At 43.1% G+C, this 26215-nt stretch overlaps 1 protein-coding gene across 1 annotated transcript; it reads right to left on the bottom strand.

Annotated features, from left to right (window-relative positions):
- Positions 1–32: 32 nt before the first annotated feature.
- Positions 33–23296, bottom strand: LOC132584095 (calcium-binding protein 5). The gene is made up of 6 exons (XM_060255888.1): positions 23127–23296; positions 21672–21702; positions 20962–21105; positions 19995–20104; positions 18088–18235; positions 33–444 (listed from the first exon to the last, which is right to left on the bottom strand). Exons 1-6 carry the CDS (start codon positions 23253–23255, stop codon positions 419–421), a joined length of 588 nt encoding a protein of 195 aa, XP_060111871.1. The 5' UTR covers positions 23256–23296; the 3' UTR covers positions 33–418.
- Between the last annotated feature and the right edge of the window lie 2919 nt (positions 23297–26215).

Below are 26215 nucleotides of genomic sequence, written 5' to 3'. Positions count from 1 at the left end.
TGTCAGAAAGTTTTCACGCAGATCCAGACTGATCCGATTCAAGGAAGCTTTTATTTGACATGACTGCAGTGGGGGGAGAATGCTGTGGGATTGGAATGAGAGGTATGGAATAAAAAAAAAAGAGAGAGAGAGGGGACAGATTGGATGGGTGCATTTGAGCAAGAAAAGGGACAGCAGTGGGGGCAGAGCAGAGAGCTTTGCAGAGGAGAGTATTGCCCCCTTCTATCGGGGAAGCAGAGTCTCAGAGCCCCTAATACAGACCCAACCCATTGAGCTACTCAGCTGCATTTGCAAATTGAAGGTTGGTGACACCTCCCAATTCAGGTTAGGACTTGCCGTTGAGATCCATACGTTTTTAAAGCAATTGTCTGGGTCTCTTATTCCGTGCATGGATCTGGGGGTGGGACGAGGGACTCCATCAGCGTGACATCATCCTCACAAACTCTGCAAGGCAAGTGTCATGACGTAAGTACAAAAGGCAGTTCGTGCCTCACTTTGAGATAATCTAACCACAGTTTATAGTTGGTAAGCCAAGATGGCCACTGGATCATACCTATTGGCCTAGCATCAAACTTGACGTGATTGGAGGATCCTTATGTATTTCATGCCCCCTTCGTCCTCATGTAAAGTAAGGCCTGGAAGCCTGTATTTCGACTGAAAATGGAATTTCTCAGGTGAGGGGTGTTAAACTCTCTCCCCACCTGATGGCCTGGCAACCAGCAGGAGATGGGGAAGGCAAGAACCAGTGGTGGAGGTATATGATCACTTCCCCAGTATGAATACATCATTTCTGATGCAACCCAGAAATGATGATGTCTTTGCACCAGCATGATTCTTTAGCACTTCACCCAAGCTCTATGGTTTAACCATAGAGTTTTGGGTGAATGCTAGAGTGTCATCCAACATGATGATGTCACTCCTGGAAAATGCCAGAAATGGCATCATTTGTTGGGGATTCTAACCATGCCCCCTTGCCTGACATATTTCTCCTGCTGCCCAGCTGATCTTGCAATTGAATTTCGTAAGAGCATCAGCAAAAAGTGGCACTGCTTGCTAAAGGGGACGGGTTAGGTTCCATTCTAGATCAGAATCAAAATTACAAGTAAATATTCCCCCCCAATTTCTGGAAACCCTGCAATTTGAGTTCTGTGGACTTAGAGGCCTTATTTCTATACTGCCTGAAAAAACGTAGCTGCCTCCTCCAGGGCTTTTTTTGAGCAGAAATGCACAGGAACACAGTTCCAGCTGACTTGGCAACAGGGGGTGTGGCCTAATATGGAAATGAGTTCCTGCTGGGCTTTTTCTTCAAAAAAGTCCCGTGTGAAACAATGGTGCCATCAGGGGGCATGGCCTAATATTCAGATAAGTTCCTGCTGGGCTTTTTCTACCAAAACAAGCCCTGCTGTCCTCTATCCAATGTTCACATTCAACCCAAGCAGAGATACAATACATGAGTCACTCTGCTGAGAACAAAAAAATGGAGGAACACTACTAGGCTTGCGAGCATCCAAGTGGGATAGAGTTGCTAGGCCTCTTGCTGTTGCTGACAGTCCTTATTACTTATTGCAGTGCTGAGAGATTTTTAAAAAATCAGCGGTGTGTGTGCCATGACACACCAGGAAAAATTTGGCAATGACATCAAGTAGCTCAAGGAATCACTGTAAACACTAGTTTTGCCATGGAATTTCCTGCATTTCCTAGGGCTATGTGATGTCACTTCCAGGAAGTGATTGTATGTCTCATGGGTTGCCAACCTCCAGGTGGGGCCTAGAGATCCCCCAGAATTATAATTTCCAGAGTTTGAGCAGTGACTTCTATGGCATTAAAACCCTCCTGACGTCCTTCTCCCCAAACTCCACCATCCCCAAGGCTCCACCCACAAATCTCGGGGAATTTCCTAGCCCAGTGCTGGCGCACATACATCCCTACCATGCCCCTGCCTCCCAATCTCCTGATTGCTAGGCACCATTTGGTAAGGTAGAGGATAGAGTTTGTGGAGAACAACGGACCTCTAGACTACAGATATCAGTTTGAAATGGGCTAGAGATCTCCTGGAATTACAACTGCTAAATTTGCTTAAAATAAAGCAACCTGGATCATACTTTGAATCTGCAAGAGTTTCCTTACATCTTCCCTAGAGCTCCATTCCTCACTAATTAACCTTTTAAAGGTAAAGGTAGTCCCCTGTGCAAGCACCAGTAATTTCTGACTCTAGGATAGAAGAATAAAGGACATGGCTTTCCTCATCAAACAGAAATCAAAAAGTGACAGCTGCCCCTCCCCCACAATTTCCTCATTAAACAGCTGCCCCTCCCCCACACCAGCCCCCACCTCCTGATCAGTAAATGAATGCCTGACGTAGTGGGATTGTACTTTTTTGCTGCCCCTTCTAATACATTAATTGTAACCATCCCAGCATTTTCTTACACATTAAATCCTAACATTTACCTAGCCACCTAACAGCATTTTAGATGCCTATTCTAATACATTAATTGTAAACATATAGCATTTTCTTACACATTAAATCCTAACATTTTTCTATCATCTTCAGTGCCTGTTCTCAGAGTGAGACAAAAGTATTTGACCTTAAAAGGTCAAGTGCTGAAATGTATATCTCGCAGACGTGGGAGGATATTCACCCTGTGAGAGAGAGCAAGAATCTTAGCAAATTATTTAATGCTGACACAGTTTAGACCTGGACAAAATAAACAGATGAAATTAGGTTCTCACGCAATAAATTTCCTGTTCTTATGGTCTGTGATTTAAAATAGCTTTTCCATCAAATTTATGTATGGGCTAATTGTGAGAATAGTGTTTGACCCCCAAAAATGGTCCTAAGAGGTCAAGGGGTTTTATGGCTGTGAAGTGCAGAAAAATGTAGACTTAAGAAAAATGCAAAAGCAGGACAGAGATATACAATTTAGGTTATTTTAAATATAAACAAAGATAGGATTTTCTGACATGTATAGAAACACACAGGTTACAGAATGCCCCATTGGTTTTTTTGTGGATATACTCTGACTGTGTCCAATATGTAGATAAAATAAAATTTTAAATAAAAACAAGCAACAGTAAGCAGTGTTTTAAATGATTTTAGTTCTACATGCCCTGTTAAATGTGCATTCACCCCATGTTCCCCAAGTATTGTTGACAACACAAATATTTACTGCCAACTTTGGTGATTTTTGATATGGTTCCACCAAGATCAGGATCTGAGCCTTTAATTGTATTCAAGTAGGCATTCATTTGCTTTTGATGGAACTCTTAACATCAGAAGATCTGGGGCTTAGTTCTGAGCCATGCAGCTCACTTAATATCTTGGCACACAATACAACTTTTTTCCATCGTCAGCATCCTCCACCTGTTAGCACTCCAAGGAGCTGTCTGGGGGGTTACTTGAGCAATGAACAGGGCCCCGGCAGTAGGAGGTTGCCTAGGATTCTATAAGAAAAAGAAGAGCTTATCGTTGCTGCTTTAGGGAGAAGAGGGGGTTGTGGGTCACGGGCAGCCTAGGAACTGATCTCCTTGATGAACCAAGGGTGCAGAGAGAGGAGCGAATTCCACATTTTAATCACTCTCTGTGTAAAATAGTATTTCCTTTTGTCCACCCTGAATATGCTATCAGCCTCGTTGTATTGAGTTCTAGTATTTTGAAAGGGGGAAAAAGTTCTGTTTGTCAACTCTCTCCACCCCTTGCATAATTTTATAAACCTCTATCTTGACCCCACACCCTCCCCCTCCCCTAACATAGCCATCGCTTTTCTAAACTGAAAAGTCACTCATCAGCCTTTCCTCATAGAGAAGGTGCTCCCCCCCCCCACCCCCCCCCAATCAACTTTGCTGCCCTTCTCTGTACTTTTTCTAGCTCTGCAATGTCCTTTTGGAGATACGGTGACCAGAATTGTACACACTATTCCAAACAAGGCTGCGATATAGATCTATATGGGGGCATTACAATATAGGCTGTTTTATTCTCAATCCCGTTCCCAAGAATACCTACCACAGACTTTGCCTTTTTCACCGCTGCAGCACACAGGGTTGACACTTTCACCAAACTATCCACAACACACTTGGGATTTTCCCCCCTCTCAGTCACAGCAAGTTCTATCCCTATTAGCTTATACGTGAAGTGGGGATTTTTTTTGACCCACTATGCCATCACCTTACACTTACCAGCACATCACCCCTTAGTTCCTAATCATTTATGAATAAATGAAATAGTCTTGCCCCCGTACCAATCCTTATCGGACCCCGTAGCATACTTCCCTACATTGTGAGAATTGTCCACAGATCCCCACTCTTTACTAACAGTCATTGAACCAGTTTTTTAATCAGAAAGAGAACCCATCCTCTTATCCCATGACTGCTAAGTTTACTCAGGAATCTCTGGCGAGTCTTTCTCAATGAACTCTAAAAGGTTGGTGAGGCAGGACTTCCCTTTGCAGAAGCCATGTAGGTGAAGAGTAGGTGGAATTCACTGCCACAGGAGGTGGTGGCGGCCACAAGTATGGCCACCTTCAAGAGGGGTTTAGATAGAAATATGGAGCACGGGTCCATCGGTGGCTATTAGCCACAGTGTATGTGTGTATATAAATTTTTTTGCCACTGTGTGACACAGAGTGTTGGACTTGATGGGCCGTTGGCCTGATCCAACATGGCTTCTCTTATGTTCTTATGTTCTTAAGTTTAAAAAAACCAAAACAAAAAAACCTGGCACGATTGTGATCTGAGGGTGGAAAAATGTTTTTGTTTCAAACAGTCTTATTAGTAACATATGGCAATAAATTTCAATTTCTTACATCATTAATAATTACTTTTTATCTATCCCATATATTACTTTCTACCCACTCCTCCCCCGTTACTTGACACCCGCCGGTGTTATATACTTAAAATCTTAATATTAAAGGTACCCTTAATTAATAAGAACCAAAATTAATATCCTCCTCCCTCTTGTACTTAGTCATTATCAAAAATTGTCCAATGTCCTTTTATTTTCCACTCTTTTTCTACGTATCTTCTGAACTTTTTCCACTTCATCTTAATTACTTCTAAATCATAGTCTCTTAAGGTTCATGTTAACTTGCCCATTTCACCCCAGTGTCATAACTTTTAAAACCCAATCCCATTTTTCTGGTATTTTTTCTTGCTTCCACAACCGCGCATACAACGTCCTAACTTTTTCCACTCCATCTTAATTACTTCTAAATCATAGTCTCTTAAGGTTCATGTTAACTTGCCCATTTCACCATGTGTCATAACTTTTACAATCCTACCCCATTTCTCTGGTATTTTTTCTTGCTTCCACAACTACGCATATTATGTCCTAGCAGCTGAAAGCAAGTATCAAATTATAGTTCTATCTTCTTTTGGATTTTTTTTTTCCATTTGTAATCCCAACAGGAAAGTCTCTGCAACTTTCTTAAATTCATATCCCGAGATCCTAGAAATTTCTTGTTGAATCATCCGCCAATACTTTTTTTTGCCCTTTCACAAACCCACCACATACGGTAGAAAGAACCTTCATGTTTTTTTTTTTACATTTCCAACACCGGTCTGGCATCTTATTATTCATCTTTGCCAATATCACCCAGTGAGTTGCATTTGAACACGAGTCTCCTAGGTTCTTGTTTAGCACTTAACCCGCTAGAGCCAGCGGAGTATTTTACTTACTTTACTGTAGCCCCCCCTTTTTTGTTTTTGTTTTTTTGCTGAGACTGAAATGTAAGAACAATGTTCTCAACTAGGATAGGCATTAGAGGACCACACTAGGATCCGGAACCATCAAGTTCAAATCCTGACTCTGCCACGCAAGATTGCTGGTGACTTTGAGCCTATCACGCTCTCTTGCCTTAGCCTACCTCACAAGGTTGCTGTTGCGAAGATAAAATGGAAAAGGAGAAAAACAATTGATAAGCTGCTTGGTATCATGATTAGGGAGGGAAACAGGATGTAAAAACTAAGCACTACACCACAATGGTTTCAATGAAATGTGGAGGCTGGACAGTTGTAAGAGACCGCAGAGGCTACTGTTACACGGCTAACCCTACTGACGTCCAAGCTCTGACAAAATTGGGCTAGTCGGTTATATTCAGGCTTCCCATGAAACATTTACATACGGATAATTAGAGAAATAAGAGCCCCAGTGGTGCAGAGTGGTAAAGCCGCAGCACAGCGGTTCTAACCTCTGCTAACGACCTGAGTTTCACGGTTAAAACAATTTTATTTGGTAACAAATTATATGTCCTGCATCATTAATAACTTCTTTTAACTATCCCACATATTACTTTCTAGCCATCCCTCCCCCATTACTTGACCCCCGCCGGTGTTATTTACTTAAAATACTAATGTTTAAAGGTACCCTTAACTAATAAAAAATGAAAATTAACATTCTTCTTTTTTTTCTAAGACTTCATCATTATCAAAAATTGTTCAATGTCCTTTTATTTTCCACTCCATCTTAAAAACTTCTAAATCATAACCTCTTAAAATTCTTGTTAACTCGTTCATTTCACACAATGTCATAACTTTTACAATCCAACCCCATTTCTCTGGTATTTTTTCATGCTTCCACAACTACGCATATAATGTCCTAGCGGCTGAAAGCATGCACCAAATTATAGTTCTATTTTCTTTTGGAAATTTTTCCATTTGTAATCCCGACAGAAAAGTCTCTGCGACTTTCTTAAATTCGTATCCCAAGATCCTAGAAATTTCTTGTTGAATCATCCGCCAATACTTTTTTGCCCTTTCACAAGTCCACCGCATACGGTAGAAAGAAACTCCATGTTTTTTACATTTCCAACATCTGTCCGGCATCTTATTATTCATCTTTTGCCAATTTCTTAGGAGTCATATACCACCTGTACATCATCTTAAAACAATTTTCTTTAATACTCTGACACGTTGAGAGTTTCATAAAGTTCTTCCACAGATATCCCCAAGTTTCCATATATATTTCTTTATTTACATTAATTGCCCACTTAATCATTTGAGATGTCACTACTTCATTTTAAAAGTAACATATAGATTTTTGAAATTAATTTTTCATTGTCTCCAAGCAGAACTTTTCCCATTTCTGTTTGTTCTCATCTTATTCCTTCAGTTTTAACATCGCTTTCCACCAAACTTTTTATTTGTTGCGTTTGAAACAATCATATTTATTATTCAACTCTTCGGCAGTTTTCAATTCTATTTTACAGCTTTGTATTTTTAGTTTATACGACACCCTTTTTCCCTCTCCCATCTCCGCCGTTATCCTTATTACTTCCGCAGGCACTGAGGATAGAGAAATGTTACGACCGTTCCTTTGTCATAGATTGCTATTTGATCGTGTTTTGCGCGCTTCGGTTTTAATACAAAGGCACGCAAATCGGGGCCCTCGGCGGTAGTTTCTAAAGCATCCGCGCAATTCGATGTTTTGATTACGCGTGTCTTAGACGGTCGTTGTATATAATCGAATAAAATATAATACGCGATCGCGATGTATAACGTTAGACAACCTTGTTACTCTGACTTTTGACAACCCCGAGATAGGCCCCCCTTCTGCGAATTCGGCTCCGCGGCCCGTCACCAATAGGGGAGTCGCCGTTGTTCAAACGCGCCAGCGGGTGCGGGGGGGTCGGCGCAGGATTCTCTTTAAATACGGGAAACCCGAGCGCCGTTCTGACGGCTCCGTACCACCATGGAGAAATTTTCTAACATGGAGGGACCCCTAGGCATCAAGCCTCACAAACATTCAAGAAAAGGCAACGGTGATGAGATAGAAGCGGAGAACACCACCCCCGAGAAGACCCCTCTAGAATCTGTACCCGAAAACATGGAAGAGGAGAGTTTGGAGAACCAGGAAGCAGAAACAGATGCACGGGTAAGTTGTGAGAAAAGAGGAAAGCTGGGAGGATTGCGATGGCGGGTCATGTAGCGTTATGCCCTTTCTTTTTTTTAAATTAGGCGGCGGAGGGATCAGAGACCAAAGTCGCTGATTTAGAGGATTTGATCATGTGTGGGATGCTAACCCTGGTGTTGCTCAAATCTTTAAGAAAGCGTGGTTCTAATCTCAAGAACTCAACACAGGTGGAGAATAATGAATCCCCTTTGTGGGAGAGTTCCACAAAGAAGGCTTGGGAAAAGGCAGAGCTCTCTGAGAATGGCGTCTCTATCAAGGAGTCAGAACGTGGAGGGAAGGCACAAGAAAATATGGAGATTGTGGAGGAAACGGTCTATTTGAAAGCGCTCTTTCCGAATGTAAGGCCTAAAAAAAAAACACCGAGGTATGGAATTGGGGGGTGGGGGGCCCGCTCATGAGACAGGATACTATTTTTTTTTTTCCTTCAAACTTTTAGGTAGAGAATGTGGCAGCGGTCAACTCAGGGAGGCCGGACACCTGTCACTGCCCATACTGCGGGGGTCTAGCACACTTTCAAGATTCAGATGAGGAAGATTCCCTAGCAGATGCCGAGCACGATACCGCCGGTGATTCCGGAGCGGACATGGAGGATACCTCTGGAGATTCTGAAGCAGACACGAAGGATGAAGCTGTGGAAAAGGCGAGGGAACCCCCGGTTGATGAAGCGCAAACACCGGAGTCTCCAAAGGAGGTTGATTCCCTCATGGAGGAAGAAGAAGAGGTTGCAAAGAAGGAAAAACATACAGATTAGAATCGAGAATGTCCCAACCACATGTAGATGAGAAAACACACACGTCTGTTTGTATATAAGACACGTATCCTGAAGCGGATAGTAAGAACTGTATTTTTTCAGTAGGGTGGGGGAAATAGCACGCTTGTTTTTGTTTTCTCACGTTGATAAAGCGGATGTATCGTTGCTACACTTTCTGTACATACACACGTGTCTAATCCTTGTGAATCGCAACACGACAAAGATGTACGCCGTGTATTTCTTACCCTGCCCCCCCCCCCCCTTGCAGGATTTCCCGGCAATCCCCCTTCCCTCCTATTCGACACCAAAGTGGAAGACGCCTCATTCGCGGGGAACTGTAGACACGTGGGTCGGGATGCAGATTGTTGTTAATTAAAAAAGCTACGCTTTGTATATTCTCGCTTTAATAAAATGCTTTTCTATTAGATATGACGGTATGAAACACGTGGTGTGCTCGACTGAAATAAGCTTAGAATTCCCTCCATAAAAATCCAAACACACATCGTTACGTCGATTGCACCGCAAGGTCATCTAGCGTATTTTAGCATAACGTCTCAGTTCTCTAGAATGGAACTAACAAAACATACAAACTTAGGACCTGAACAATCTTTGTTTCCATTTGTTTGGTTTTTTGACGTTGCCAAGGTGGGTTGTGCTTCATTTAAACATTCAGGCCTAGACACCGATTTAAGCAACGTTATTAAAATTGTAAAAATATAGAGCGGACTCATCACGGGTACTTGTTCATAGTTTCATAGCGCTTGTTCATAGTTTCGAGTTCACGATGTACTTTTATCTCACGGCCATGAGGAAAGCTAATCCTGCTAGGACAAATCCGGCGGTCGCTATGATAGTGTTGCTTTTGGTATCGCACCGGCTGATTGAATCAGAACCGTGTTTGTTGAAGTAGCGGTAGAACCCTTCCCAGCCACCATGCGCCTCCAGCCACTCACGCTTCTCCACAGACAGATAGATGACCAATGCCTCTGTCAGGCCGCCGATCTCCTCGTGAGCCCCCCGCCCAGCCAGCGCTGTTGCCAAGGTGCCGGTGAACACAAACAGCGCCACTACTCGACCCCAGTTAAGCCCGCCATCAGATGCCATCTGCGCCGCCACACGTCTCAAATGGACGTCTGCCCTACCAGGCTCCGGCAAGATTGCTGTGGAGCAAATGGAGTGAAAGAATGTCTTCTCACGGCTCTCCAGCTTGTCAGCCACTCTCCGCAGGGTCTTGGCCGTGTGGCTGTGAGACAGCACCGAACCACTCAGGTTGCGTCGCAAGTAGCCATCCACCAGTCGCCTTGTCTCGGCTGTCAGATCGCTCAGCATAGCGACTCTTCGATGACTGCCGATGAATACGTCGGCCTGCTCCAACCGTGCCCCAGTACCGCCGGTTCTATACAGATACGGTTTTACAACCTACTTTCCCCCAATCGGTAGGTTTCTTACAAACCGAGAAGCCGACAAATTAAGCATCTGTAATAGATACGGTCATAGAAATGTAGAGGAAGTACCGTCCGAAAGAACACGGGTAAAAGAATGATGGGATTACCTACGTGTATAGACAAGGAACATACCCCCCCCCCTTTCCCTAACATGATCCGGCGGCGGACTATAACGCTGTTGCTCGTGTGTTACTTTGTAATATGTTTATTGCACCCCAACCTGATTCCGGCCTCCCCCCATTCTCACCTTTTCCCATTATGCTCACCCTCGGCACTTTTGATTCGTAGCCATCTTTATACAATATTACACCCGCTTTCCTATATAAAATCAGATAGACTCCCTCCGTTTCTTACCCCACCTGCCCCAGCTAATTTTAATCCGCCCAAGCAAACGCCGAAGAAACCTATCCTCCCACAATTGCGATCCGCAGCCTTTACACCGTCACTCCTACCCTGTTCAATAGGTCATATTTACAGGGGAGTGTTTCACCGTAAAGTGAAAATAAAGGAAAAAAGCTTATATGTAATAACAGGGTGTGTCCGATTATTCAGTGTATTTTTATACTTTGTTTCTTTGTTGCCCAAAGTGTTTTACAAAAAGCCATTAGCCAAAAATTGGCATGATTATACATTATTAAAACAAACCAGGAGAAGGACTTTCTGTGTTGGCGGTATCGGCTGAGAGAAGAGACGGCCCCCGCCGGAACCGCTACAGAAAAAGACTTGCTCCGGCTTTTAAAGAACTTTTAAAGAGCTGTTCAGGATTATGTGGGGAAGAGCGTGCACGGTGTTGTTTTTTAAAGTAAGGAACCCGTGAAAACACGCTGTCGGTATTAGGACTTGTGTTTAAATAGCTCTCGGTCTATTTTAAGTTTTCTCGGTGCAGAGCCGTTATTTTCATCGTTATTGGTAAAACCATACGTCTATCGGCGTATCGGCGTCAATCTCCCTCTTACTGATCAAAAGCGACCTCCCTAAATGCAGCGTGATCTTTTTTAATATCGAATATTTTTTAGTATCAAAATTTGCACAAACTCAACGGCTTCTAAATACATTTTTATTTTTATACATGTGAATGTATAAAATGTACATTTATTACAGAAAGTTTTTAAAATTTATTTACAAAAGGGGGAAAAGAAAGGTATTCACAGATGTGCCATTCTGAAATGTATTATGCAGAAATTTCTCAACAAGTGTCACATAGGGTCGGTGGCATTTCTGAAACAACGTTCTCAATTGTTCACAGGGGGTCGGGGATGTTCGTACGCCTTCCACCAGGTTGGCCAACGTTATGACATGATTCTTGTTAATACCACAACAATCAAGAAAACACGCAATAACCGTGATCACATACAACACGGGGCTCATATTCAGATTGCGACAAACATATCTTAAGTTCTCATCGTAAAAAGCAGAGGACCACGTCAAACATACATGAGAATTCTGTCCGGGTCTATCTAAAATGCATCCGTCACACATAGAATAAGAGAGATCGTTGGAGCAATAATTGAGAACAGAATAAGCGGTGGCAGTTATCAGTTTGTACATCGCAGAACGTGACTTTTGCTTGTCCACAGGTGGAACGTCTTCATCGGACACTCCCACGTATTTTTGCAGGACGGTTTGAATCGACGTCTGAACACCGGACAAGTCCACGAGACAAATTTTCTAAAAAAATCACAAACACACAAAATGAGAAAAGGAGTCTAAACAGAAACAACACAACCTTTTACACATCTTTCCCATGTTGTTCTACCCACCTTAAATGTATCTTGTTGTGACGGATTCACGGAGTCACAACTCTCACCATCCTGGAAACATCTACTCCGCTTCGATGTACAGGTTTCTGCCCCATCTTTCATTTTCTCGGGGGAAGCAAAAAGGCGTTTAGCAAGAACCGGCTGTACATTCTCCTTGTCAGAATCGGTGCTAGGTTTTTGAATCCTCGCTGTAGTTTTCCTCCTCACGGGTGCTCCGGGGGCCACGGGATTAAAAACAGACAGAGGTGTATTCGCCATGGTGGTACGGAGCCGTCAGAACGGCGCTCGGGTTTCCCGTATTTAAAGAGAATCCTGCGCCGACCCCCCCCCCCCCCCGCACCCGCTGGCGCGTTTGAACAACGGCGACTCCCCTATTGGTGACGGGCCGCGGAGCCGAATTCGCAGAAGGGGGGCCTATCTCGGGGTTGTCAAAAGTCAGAGTAACAAGGTTGTCTAACGTTATACATCGCGATCGCGTATTATATTTTATTCGATTATATACAACGACCGTCTAAGACACGCGTAATCAAAACATCGAATTGCGCGGATGCTTTAGAAACTACCGCCGAGGGCCCCGATTTGCGTGCCTTTGTATTAAAACCGAAGCGCGCAAAACACGATCAAATAGCAATCTATGACAAAGGAACGGTCGTAACATTTCTCTATCCTCAGTGCCTGCGGAAGTAATAAGGATAACGGCGGAGATGGGAGAGGGAAAAAGGGTGTCGTATAAACTAAAAATACAAAGCTGTAAAATAGAATTGAAAACTGCCGAAGAGTTGAATAATAAATATGATTGTTTCAAACGCAACAAATAAAAAGTTTGGTGGAAAGCGATGTTAAAACTGAAGGAATAAGATGAGAACAAACAGAAATGGGAAAAGTTCTGCTTGGAGACAATGAAAAATTAATTTCAAAAATCTATATGTTACTTTTAAAATGAAGTAGTGACATCTCAAATGATTAAGTGGGCAATTAATGTAAATAAAGAAATATATATGGAAACTTGGGGATATCTGTGGAAGAACTTTATGAAACTCTCAACGTGTCAGAGTATTAAAGAAAATTGTTTTAAGATGATGTACAGGTGGTATATGACTCCTAAGAAATTGGCAAAAGATGAATAATAAGATGCCGGACAGATGTTGGAAATGTAAAAAACATGGAGTTTCTTTCTACCGTATGCGGTGGACTTGTGAAAGGGCAAAAAAGTATTGGCGGATGATTCAACAAGAAATTTCTAGGATCTTGGGATACGAATTTAAGAAAGTCGCAGAGACTTTTCTGTCGGGATTACAAATGGAAAAATTTCCAAAAGAAAATAGAACTATAATTTGGTGCATGCTTTCAGCCGCTAGGACATTATATGCGTAGTTGTGGAAGCATGAAAAAATACCAGAGAAATGGGGTTGGATTGTAAAAGTTATGACATTGTGTGAAATGAACGAGTTAACAAGAATTTTAAGAGGTTATGATTTAGAAGTTTTTAAGATGGAGTGGAAAATAAAAGGACATTGAACAATTTTTGATAATGATGAAGTCTTAGAAAAAAAAGAAGAATGTTAATTTTCATTTTTTATTAGTTAAGGGTACCTTTAAACATTAGTATTTTAAGTAAATAACACCGGCGGGGGTCAAGTAATGGGGGAGGGATGGCTAGAAAGTAATATGTGGGATAGTTAAAAGAAGTTATTAATGATGCAGGACATATAATTTGTTACCAAATAAAATTGTTTTAACCGTGAAACTCAGGTCGTTAGCAGAGGTTAGAACCGCTGTGCTGCGGCTTTACCACTCTGCACCACTGGGGCTCTTATTTCTCTAATTATCCGTATGTAAATGTTTCATGGGAAGCCTGAATATAACCGACTAGCCCAATTTTGTCAGAGCTTGGACGTCAGTAGGGTTAGCCGTGTAACAGTAGCCTCTGCGGTCTCTTACAACTGTCCAGCCTCCACATTTCATTGAAACCATTGTGGTGTAGTGCTTAGTTTTTACATCCTGTTTCCCTCCCTAATCATGATACCAAGCAGCTTATCAATTGTTTTTCTCCTTTTCCATTTTATCTTCGCAACAGCAACCTTGTGAGGTAGGCTAAGGCAAGAGAGCGTGATAGGCTCAAAGTCACCAGCAATCTTGCGTGGCAGAGTCAGGATTTGAACTTGATGGTTCCGGATCCTAGTGTGGTCCTCTAATGCCTATCCTAGTTGAGAACATTGTTCTTACATTTCAGTCTCAGCAAAAAAACAAAAACAAAAAAGGGGGGGCTACAGTAAAGTAAGTAAAATACTCCGCTGGCTCTAGCGGGTTAAGTGCTAAACAAGAACCTAGGAGACTCGTGTTCAAATGCAACTCACTGGGTGATATTGGCAAAGATGAATAATAAGATGCCAGACCGGTGTTGGAAATGTAAAAAAAAAAACATGAAGGTTCTTTCTACCGTATGTGGTGGGTTTGTGAAAGGGCAAAAAAAAGTATTGGCGGATGATTCAACAAGAAATTTCTAGGATCTCGGGATATGAATTTAAGAAAGTTGCAGAGACTTTCCTGTTGGGATTACAAATGGAAAAAAAAAAATCCAAAAGAAGATAGAACTATAATTTGATACTTGCTTTCAGCTGCTAGGACATAATATGCGTAGTTGTGGAAGCAAGAAAAAATACCAGAGAAATGGGGTAGGATTGTAAAAGTTATGACACATGGTGAAATGGGCAAGTTAACATGAACCTTAAGAGACTATGATTTAGAAGTAATTAAGATGGAGTGGAAAAAGTTAGGACGTTGTATGCGCGGTTGTGGAAGCAAGAAAAAATACCAGAAAAATGGGATTGGGTTTTAAAAGTTATGACACTGGGGTGAAATGGGCAAGTTAACATGAACCTTAAGAGACTATGATTTAGAAGTAATTAAGATGAAGTGGAAAAAGTTCAGAAGATACGTAGAAAAAGAGTGGAAAATAAAAGGACATTGGACAATTTTTGATAATGACTAAGTACAAGAGGGAGGAGGATATTAATTTTGGTTCTTATTAATTAAGGGTACCTTTAATATTAAGATTTTAAGTATATAACACCGGCGGGTGTCAAGTAACGGGGGAGGAGTGGGTAGAAAGTAATATATGGGATAGATAAAAAGTAATTATTAATGATGTAAGAAATTGAAATTTATTGCCATATGTTACTAATAAGACTGTTTGAAACAAAAACATTTTTCCACCCTCAGATCACAATCGTGCCAGGTTTTTTTGTTTTGGTTTTTTTAAACTTAAGAACATAAGAACATAAGAGAAGCCATGTTGGATCAGGCCAACGGCCCATCAAGTCCAACACTCTGTGTCACACAGTGGCAAAAAAATTTATATACACACATACACTGTGGCTAATAGCCACCGATGGACCCGTGCTCCATATTTCTATCTAAACCCCTCTTGAAGGTGGCCATACTTGTGGCCGCCACCACCTCCTGTGGCAGTGAATTCCACCTACTCTTCACCTACATGGCTTCTGCAAAGGGAAGTCCTGCCTCACCAACCTTTTAGAGTTCATTGAGAAAGACTCGCCAGAGATTCCTGAGTAAACTTAGCAGTCATGGGATAAGAGGATGGGTTCTCTTTCTGATTAAAAAACTGGTTCAATGACTGTTAGTAAAGAGTGGGGATCTGTGGACAATTCTCACAATGTAGGGAAGTATGCTACGGGGTCCGATAAGGATTGGTACGGGGGCAAGACTATTTCATTTATTCATAAATGATTAGGAACTAAGGGGTGATGTGCTGGTAAGTGTAAGGTGATGGCATAGTGGGTCAAAAAAAATCCCCACTTCACGTATAAGCTAATAGGGATAGAACTTGCTGTGACTGAGAGGGGGGAAAATCCCAAGTGTGTTGTGGATAGTTTGGTGAAAGTGTCAACCCTGTGTGCTGCAGCGGTGAAAAAGGCAAAGTCTGTGGTAGGTATTCTTGGGAACGGGATTGAGAATAAAACAGCCTATATTGTAATGCCCCCATATAGATCTATATCGCAGCCTTGTTTGGAATAGTGTGTACAATTCTGGTCACCGTATCTCCAAAAGGACATTGCAGAGCTAGAAAAAGTACAGAGAAGGGCAGCAAAGTTGATTGGGGGGGGTTGGGGGGGGGGAGCACCTTCTCTATGAGGAAAGGCTGATGAGTGACTTTTCAGTTTAGAAAAGCGATGGCTATGTTAGGGGAGGGGGAGGGTGTGGGGTCAAGATAGAGGTTTATAAAATTATGCAAGGGGTGGAGAGAGTTGACAAACAGAACTTTTTCCCCCTTTCAAAATACTAGAACTCAATACAACGAGGCTGATAGCATATTCAGGGTGGACAAAAGGAAATACTATTTTACACAGAGAGTGATTAAAATGTGGAATTCGCTCCTCTCTCTGCACCCTTGGTTCATCAAGGAGATCAGTTCCTAGGCTGCCCGTGACCCACAACCCCCTCTTCTCCCTAAAGCAGCAACGATAAGCTCTTCTTTTTCTTATAGAATCCTAGGCAACCTCCTACTGCCGGGGCCCTGTTCATTGCTCAAGTAACCCCCCAGACAGCTCCTTGGAGTGCTAACAGGTGGAGGATGCTGACGATGGAAAAAAGTTGTATTGTGTGCCAAGATATTAAGTGAGCTGCATGGCTCAGAACTAAGCCCCAGATCTTCTGATGTTAAGAGTTCCATCAAAAGCAAATGAATGCCTACTTGAATACAATTAAAGGCTCAGATCCTGATCTTGGTGGAACCATATCAAAAATCACCAAAGTTGGCAGTAAATATTTGTGTTGTCAACAATACTTGGGGAACATGGGGTGAATGCACATTTAACAGGGCATGTAGAACTAAAATCATTTAAAACACTGCTTACTGTTGCTTGTTTTTATTTAAAATTTTATTTTATCTACATATTGGACACAGTCAGAGTATATCCACAAAAAAACCAATGGGGCATTCTGTAACCTGTGTGTTTCTATACATGTCAGAAAATCCTATCTTTGTTTATATTTAAAATAACCTAAATTGTATATCTCTGTCCTGCTTTTGCATTTTTCTTAAGTCTACATTTTTCTGCACTTCACAGCCATAAAACCCCTTGACCTCTTAGGACCATTTTTGGGGGTCAAACACTATTCTCACAATTAGCCCATACATAAATTTGATGGAAAAGCTATTTTAAATCACAGACCATAAGAACAGGAAATTTATTGCGTGAGAACCTAATTTCATCTGTTTATTTTGTCCAGGTCTAAACTGTGTCAGCATTAAATAATTTGCTAAGATTCTTGCTCTCTCTCACAGGGTGAATATCCTCCCACGTCTGCGAGATATACATTTCAGCACTTGACCTTTTAAGGTCAAATACTTTTGTCTCACTCTGAGAACAGGCACTGAAGATGATAGAAAAATGTTAGGATTTAATGTGTAAGAAAATGCTATATGTTTACAATTAATGTATTAGAATAGGCATCTAAAATGCTGTTAGGTGGCTAGGTAAATGTTAGGATTTAATGTGTAAGAAAATGCTGGGATGGTTACAATTAATGTATTAGAAGGGGCAGCAAAAAAGTACAATCCCACTACGTCAGGCATTCATTTACTGATCAGGAGGTGGGGGCTGGTGTGGGGGAGGGGCAGCTGTTTAATGAGGAAATTGTGGGGGAGGGGCAGCTGTCACTTTTTGATTTCTGTTTGATGAGGAAAGCCATGTCCTTTATTCTTCTTAGGATGACATCGCTTTCACGGCATTTTCATGGCAGACTTTTTATTGGGTGGTTTGCCATTGCCTTCCCCAGTCATCTACACTTTCCCCCCAGCAAGCTGGATACTCATTTTACCAATCTTGGAAGGATGGACGGCTGAGTCAACCTTGAGCCGGCTACCTGAACCCAACTTCTGCTGAGATCGAACTCAGGTCATGAGTAGAGCTTGGACTGCAGTACTGCAGCTTTACCACCCTGCGCCACGGGGCTCTTAAATTAACCGTAAAAATATTAAAGACAAATGTTGGCCCTTTTATCTCAAGGATCCCTTGAGGATAGCAAAAGAAACGACCTGCCTGGTAGCCCTAAATTACAGTCTCCTTACAGACTAAAGCCATCTAATAACCTTCTAACTCTGTTATCCAACCTATATCATTTTGCTGTTTCTAAATCCTGTATCTCTAGACCATTTAATGCTTTAACCATGTATCCCCCTAAGAGTCCCCAATCACATCTCACCCTCAAAATCCACCGTTCCATCTCCATTGACATCGGCTTCCTTCACCACATCCGCAATCTCCCGAGCGGTTAGGCGTTCTCCCATCAGTCGTTGCATGGCTTGGTACAGTTCATCCAATGTTATTTCACCATCCCCATTTGCATCAAACTGGAAAGACAGAGGAGTTAGGGAATAGACTGCAGTCTGGGTTGTAAACAAAGATGTGGACTAGTTTAGGAACATCAACAGGTAGGGGTTGGCACTGGACAGCAGCCAAAGTTTATTTAAGGGGCTTTCTAGTGGTTCCCATCACCATCCTATCTGCTACAGAACATACAGGGGCTGTGATCTCCCATCTATCCTAGCAGCAGGGATATTTGATGTGACTCATGGGCACCTGGGTGTTATCAATGCTAGGGCTGTCACTCAAATAAATTTTCATTAATGAATTGCAAGAATTTTAGTTAATTCATTTCAGGATTTTTTTGTTTGTCTTTTTTTTGGAGGGTATTTTTTTCTTTGTGTGTGTGTGTGTGCATGCGCACTTTCACCTGGAAGTCATGGTGACCTCTGGCGACCAGGGCTTTTTTTGTAGCAAGTACTCCTTTGCATATTAGGCCACACACCCCTGATGTAGCCAATCCTCCAAGAACTTACAGGGCTCTTCTTACAGGGCCTACTGCAAGCTCTTGGAGGATTGGCTTCATCAGAGGTGTGTGGCCCAATATGCAAATGAGTTCCTGTTACAAAAAAAAAACCCTGCTGGTGACTGACCCCTACTGGGAGCATGGATGATGTTCAGAAAGGTGGCTGAATAATGCTGCCCCTGCCTCCTGATGGCTGGTATTCCTTGGAGGTCTCCCATCCAAGTACTTGCCAGAGTCAACCCTGCTTTGCTTCCATGATCTGACGAGATCAGGCTTGCCTGGGCTATGCAGGTGAGGGCTTTTGTTTGTTTTTTCAATCCAGCATGTCTCCTCAAGAGAACTCAATTTTTTTTGGGGGGGGGGGAGACCTCAATAAAGTTTAATTCAACAAAATACAATGTAAATAAATAGGGGGAAACGCATAAAATTACATTAAATCTCATCACCATTAAATGGCATGAATTTTCAGATCATATTTGGTCTAAAACAAGTGTTTTGTGTTTTGTGAAGATGCATATGATTTGAAGCAAGTGTTCCCTCAGAAGAGGCATTCCATCTTCTTGGAACACATTGGAGGGAATGTCTTTTCTAAGATGCTATGTGCCATCTGTAGCTTTATAGGTACTTGAGTTTTTTAAAAAAAATTCTTTTAAAACTGCCTGATTAATTTGTGGAGTTGTCAAAAATGCTTTAAATCAGTTAATTTAGTTGATAATCCTCTAAAGGCTGCAAACCTAACAAATATACAAAATGAAAGGCACTGGCTAGAAGTAGCAGTCATGGTCTGGAAACTCTTTCCCTTAATCTCAGGGGTTTTTGAGGCTGTGTTCAGTTTAAAAAGATAAAGGTAGTCCCCTGTGCAAGCACCAGTCGTTTCCAACTCTGAGGTAATGTCACATCACAATGTTTTTGCAGCAGACTTTTTACAGGGTGGTTTGCCATTGCCTTTCCCAGTCATGGAGTGGTAAAAGAAACAAAAAAATGTATATTTTCTTAATCTCACATGTCCAGAGGTTAGTTTGGGATGGGCGTACCCATAGAAACATGATTAAAGCCCAAGATTGGAGGCTTCTTTGGAAGAAAAGGGCGGGGGGGGTATAGAGTCACAACAAGTAAGCAGGACTTGTGGATGCCACTGTGGATTGACAGGAAATAAATCGTGGTTATCTGTGCCAGGAGGTAAGCAGGAGCTGCTGGGTTTCAGGCATACTCATGATGAATGAAGAAGGGTTGGAAAAGAAAGTCTAGGCATAAGGATGACTTGGCAATTTTGATCTCACCTCTTTGAAGGCATCCCTCATCTCCTGCAGTCCAATCATGCCTGCCGTCTCTGCCAGCAGTTTTGGTGACATCATCTCCACAAAATCCTCAAAATCCACACGACCCCCAACTGCAGTGAAGGGAACCAGATGGGCGGCTTTGAACAAGCTAAAATACCTTCAGCATGGCACTCAGTTTCCCCTTCAGCTTCATAGATCCTGGGTCAAGGGCTAGTTTTTATCCAAAGGGTTCAGGATTAACCTGCAGCTTTTTGGTGCCCACGGCAAACTATAACTCTGGTGCCTCCCATTAGTTTAGAATGAACTACGCTAAGAGCGGTTTTTGTAGAAAAATCGCAGCAGGTACTCATTAGGCCACACCCCCTGACACCAAACCAGCCGGAACTGCATTCCTGCTAAAAAAAAAAAACCCTGACTAGACTAGTAATTCAAAATGACCAATGTGAAAAAAAGAAATTAAAAATTGATTAGCTCTTCAACAGTCTTCCATGGTCCATCATGGCAGCTATGTAAAACCAGGATTGATAGATCCAGATATTCCAAAAGCCAGTTAATGCTGAGCTTTCCTTTACGCTGGTAGAAAAGGTTCCTCTCGACTTTTTTATGTCCCTCAAAATCTGGCACCCTAGGTGATTGCCTAGGTTTGCCTAGTAGTCAAGTCAACCCTGAAAGGATTACTATGAGTAGGGACCAGGGAAAGGATGCTGAGCAAAGGTCTCAGTTCCAGCACCTAAGTGACACCTGGCATTCCCTCCACCTCTCCCTTTTGTGACTGGGGTGGGTATTGGCGGGAGGGATTTATGCAGGAAAGCCTCATTGCTGGCCCATATCCAGAATCCAACTCTCTTAGAAGAACAATGGAACAAGATCCTTGACTTCTAGCTATGCATCCATCTAATCCTATCTATCTAGCCATATTCGTTGTCTAGTAAAACACACATACACACCCCAGGCATCTGGCACTCACGGTTCATATTGATCTGCTGCGACAACTCTATGAGCTCCATCTCGGTTGGCATGTACCCCATCGTCCTCATGAGGTTCCCCAAATCCTTGCAGCTGATATATCCATCTTTGTCCTTGTCAAACTCGTTAAAAGCCTCACGGAGTTCTGTTTTATTTATTTTTTGCAAAAATCAGTTTATGAAATGGAATAATTAGTCACTTCTGTTTCACCCCTCCAGATTTAAGGGTTTTGACTTTCTACTGAAAACTTAATTGTAACAGATTACCACCACCACCCATCCACCCCCTCCCAAGCATCTGCTATGGAACCCTTGAGTGTTGCAAAGAATTCTGGGTATGTTTTAGGACTTCACAGCTAGCCTTCGTGAATAGTGTATTGCTCCCCTGATACTGAACAAGTGATTTCTCTGTCATCTCAGTGAGGAACCCCTGAAAATCTGCCAAAGAACATGAAGGGTTTCCTAGAACAGAATGTGAAAACAACTTGTATGAAAAGAAGAGCTGCCTTATGAAAAACGAAGTCAGTATTGTCTGTTTTGCTTAGGAGTGGCTCCCCATAGCATCAGGTAGAAAAAGGACTTCCTCACATTCACAGCCTGAGACATCCTGTTGACTAGAGATAGCAAGGATTGAACCTGGGCCTGTCTACATGCAAAGCAGATGCTCTACCACTTAGCCTCAGGGCCCCCAAACACACCCCAACCATCTTACCTTCAATTTCATCAGCTCCCAGCTCCCGTTCCTGCAAGAGAGGTGTAAATACGTTCATTGGTATATATGCACCCAGGAGGAAATTGCAAAGTCCTTGTTTGCTCACCCAGCCTACAAAACAGCCACTCCTTCTGCCAGAACTGGAGTCCCAGTTCCTGTCCCCCTAATCCCTTTTTCCTCCTAAGCATAACAGCCTTCTCTTCCCTGGGGCCAATCGATACCATTGCATTGAACACAGCGATGCCCCAGTTCTGAACTGGTCAATGTTATAAAGGCACAAAGAAGGACAAACTGACTCGAGCAAAGAGCTGGAAGGCTGCCCAGATTACAATGGTGCCAGCTGTCGAGACATCAGGGTGAGATGGAAGAACCCAAAGGAAAGATGCTACACAGTTTAGAAAATCCAGTGGTACAAGCCGGGAAGCTGTGAGAACACACGTGTAGCAAGAGAAGTCTGGCAACAAAAAGGTTGTGACAATCCTGATAGGTTCATGGGCTCCATAGATTCAGGAGAGACCCTTCTTCTAAACATCAAGCAAGTTGGATGACTTCTCAGGGTAAGTCCCTGAATCTCAACTGCCTGCTAGGAAATCTTGGGATGGACAATGCATTCTGAAAGGGTTGCCAGACTCCAGGTAGGGGCCAGAGTTCTCCTGGAATCACAGCTGTTCTCCAGACTCCAGAGATCAGTTTCCTTGGAGATGACATTATACCTCTCTCAGGTCCCTCTGGTCCTCAATCCCACTGTTCCCAGGCTCTGCCTCCCCCCCCCCAAAAAAAAAAAATCTCCAGGAATCTCCCAATCTGGTGTTGGTAGCCCTGCTCACTGAGGAGAGGGGATAGCAGAAGAATTTACCAGAAGAAAAGCCACAACAGAGACCATCACCACCATTCCTCCACCAAAACCTGAGCTTTCTCTTCCCTATTTTGACAGTTGGTTTGAAACTGGGTTTGAGGGATGGGTTACTTCTAGTCAAATGGATTTTGGAGACAAAGCAAAATAAATAAATGACCTGTGAGCCAGAGGCAAAAGTGGGAGGGTGGGATATCCACAAGTAACAGCCCCCTCTTTCAAGCAGGACTTCAACATCCTGAAGACAACTTTGACCTAACCCCGCCCCCCCCTCCCCGCCGCCCAAAATCTAACCCTCCAGAATTCCTCAGAAGAGAACCCTGGAGTTCTAATCCCCTCGCTGCCTCTCATTCTCTAATCCTTGAGTATCTTTTCCTTCCTACAGTACTACTACTAGCACCCATTTCTTGAATATGCTAGGCAACATTCTCTCCCCAAAGCAGGGGACTTCAGCATCCAACTCTGGCCCACTTTTGGCTAATCCCCCTTGCTGAAAAAATGGAGGTCAAGTCTCTTGTGCTAGTGTGGCTTTCTAAAGCACTCCCCTGCCCTGTCTCTTGTGCTAGTGTGGCTTTCTAAAGCATTTGCCCTGATGGCCATACCCCCTGTTTCTCAGCAATCCCCTTGCGCAGAAAGATGCAGGCAGGACCCAGCGGGTTCTTCATGGCATCCAGCGATGCTTGTCCAGGTCCAGCACCGGTGTCACCCAGCATAGTCCGCTCGACATTCATATCCTTTAGCAGAAGAAGAGATGGTTCTTGCGATGAGGGTGGTTTATTATAGAGGGGCAAAGGGGAGATTATCACTCGCCTCATTCCTGATCCCTGCACCAGGCCTTTTTGCTCTCCTGGCTGTGCTGTGACATCTGCCGAATAACCCCCCCTCCCTCCCCTCTCCAGATTAACAGCTGCTACATGGTAAGGGCTGGCGGCCAAGGCTCCTGGGTTCTCAGGCTGGGGGGAAACGGAGGGTCCAGAGGGTTAGAAGATGGTGGTCTAGGATTCAGGTTTCTTCTGTTACACCTTTATGGGTTCTTCTGGTGCACATTTAGGAAGGCAAACAGTGATTACAGGACATGAAAGGAGACATGACGGTCACGGATGGGTTCCAGGACACCTAGAGGCAATGGACCGATTTCAACATAAGTACCATGCAGGTGGATTTAGGGGGCAAGAGGCTTGCTATTTCATGTGCTAAGAACTGGGTTGCCTTAGGTGAGAAAGTCAGAAGTTTGGGTGGCTGTGGAGGGCATTTGCTATTCCTTTCTTCCTCCTGCTTTTGCTCCAGATTTTCCTGGCACAGAGATGGGGTGATTGGGCTACACTATATTGTACCTGGGCCACATCCCCAGGGGATATCATTACAGAACAGAAAATGTCTTGTGATTTAGTTCATTATTATAGTTCTCAGGGTGGTAGGGGTGCCAGGTCCAACTCAAGAAATATCTGGGGACTTTGGGGGTGGAGCCACGAGACTTTGGGGGTGGAGCTGGGACCAAGGGTGTGACCAGCATGATTGAATTCCAAAGGGAGTTCTGGTGATCACACTTAAAGGGACTGCACAATTTTAAAAAGCCTTGCCTCCTTTTGGAAATAATGAAGGATAGGGGCATCTTCTTTTGGGCCCTGTGGTTCAATTTTTTAAAAAAACTTGGGGATTGTTTGGAGGAGAGGCACTGGATGCTATGCTGCAAATTTAGTGCCTCTACTTAAAAAAAACAAACCCCCCCCCCCAGATACTCACATATCAATTATCCATTATACACTATGGGAATCAGCCTCAATTGAATATAATGGAGTGCCCAGCAGACATTTCCCTCTCCCCCACCAAACTTTCTGATGACCCTGAAATGGGGGGAGGGCCTCCAAACCGGGGGATCCCCTGCCCCCACCTGGGGATTCGCAACCCTATGGGGTGGGGCATTTGAATGTTGTGCTTTAGCCACCCCTTTGAGCTTGCTTAAATTTTCTGGGGAAAATAACCTGATGGCTTCTAAATAGAGAGATTTCAAGCCCACATAAGGTACTCATAGCCCTGATGGCTGAAAATCTTCCTCAACATTGATGATAAAGAACTGACATTAAAGGATCCTGCTACATAATTTTTGCAATGTTTAATGCACCCTGTTAAGCTTTGCTTCACTTCTGGTTTTAGATTTCTGATTGGTTTTACAACCCTAATCCTGTTGTCTTGCTTATTCAATGTCCCCTCCTGCTGATTATATTGACTCACTCTGAGTATTCTGCCTTAAGGCCAAGTGAGAAAGGCGGTCTATGATAGCAGCATCAATGAAATAAAATAATAAAAAATATCTATTAGTCACAAAGTTCTTCAACACAGGAACTCTGCCAGAAACACAAATGTTGGCAACACCATGGAGGAAAAGAGGAAAGTCCATCTGCAGAAGACTAGAGGGCAATGGGGGTGGGGTGGGGGGAGTGTGGTGGTTATGGAGGAAAAGCCTGTGTGCATCTGTCGCAGGAAGAATATTTCCTTTAAAATGCAGTAGCAAAGAACAATTTTGTGCATCTTTGGCTTATCTCTCTGTACAAGGGGAAGCGGCAGAAACAGCTCAACATGTGTGTTACCCTAAAATAGATATTCTAATCTGGGACAGCTTCTTATTCTTGGGCTTCCCAAACAACAGACGAATCCCTAAGAATCCCCCCTCCCCTCTTGGACACAGAAGTTATTAGTTTTTACTGATTGAGCTGGCAGATATAACAGTAATGTGGATTACCCTGTTATGACCAATGGGCTGCCAACCGCAAGGGATTTCCATCAATTATTTATAATAGAGAGGGTCCCAAGTGTGCATATCTATCTAATCTATCTAATTTAATCTATCTAATCTATCTATCTAGTAATTTTTTTAATGATGAGGACAGAGCATGTTCAAACACCTAACAGTTTAGAGATCCTCACCACAAGTTATGTACCATGAGAGACCGTTGGGTGTAAGACTAAAGTGAGGTGGACTGTAATCTGGAGAACTGGGTTTGATTCCCCACTCTTCCACATGCAGCCAGCTGGGTGACTGTGGATCAGTCACAGTTCTCTCAGAGCTGTTCTCTTGGGAGCAGTTTTCAGTCAGAGCTCTCTCAGCCCCACCTACCTCACAGGGTGTCTGTTGTGGGGAGAGGAAGAGACAGAGGTTGTAAACTGCTCTGAGATGCCAAGTGAAGAGCGGGGTATAAATCCAACTCTTCCTCTTCCTCCTCTTTTTTCTCCTTCTTCCTTTATATCCCCACTCCTAATTCTTCATCAGGTTCCTGAATGTAGCACTGAATGTGTCCTGAATGTAGCATTAGATTCAAATGCTAGCTGAGGCCATAGAAGTCAGTTCTCTTGAGTTCTTGGGAACCTTGGCCTCCCTTCGTAGACACCATGGTAACCAGGTGGGTTCTTCCATCTTCTCATTGGTTGCTAGGAGCTGTAGAACCAGAGAGAGCGGGGGAGAGAGAAAGGCTGGTGCAGGGATGAAGGGTGGCAGGGTTTAAGGCTGGGGGAGTGGGACATGGGGACAGTAGAGCGGGGAGTAATTTGTGTCACTGGAGGGTCACTGAGGGGAATTACGGAGTGGCATGGGGGAAAGGGCATTGGGAGGAAGGGGAAGAATTAGGAGCAAGAGGCCAAAAAACAGGGAAAGGGTAAAGAAGGCAGGTGTGCTAAAGAATCTATTACTTTGTCT

This window comes from Heteronotia binoei, chromosome 15 (genome assembly GCF_032191835.1).
Source record: "Heteronotia binoei isolate CCM8104 ecotype False Entrance Well chromosome 15, APGP_CSIRO_Hbin_v1, whole genome shotgun sequence".
NCBI classification, from domain to species: Eukaryota; Metazoa; Chordata; class Lepidosauria; order Squamata; family Gekkonidae; genus Heteronotia; species Heteronotia binoei.
This window is presented reverse-complemented; position numbering and strand designations above follow the sequence as displayed.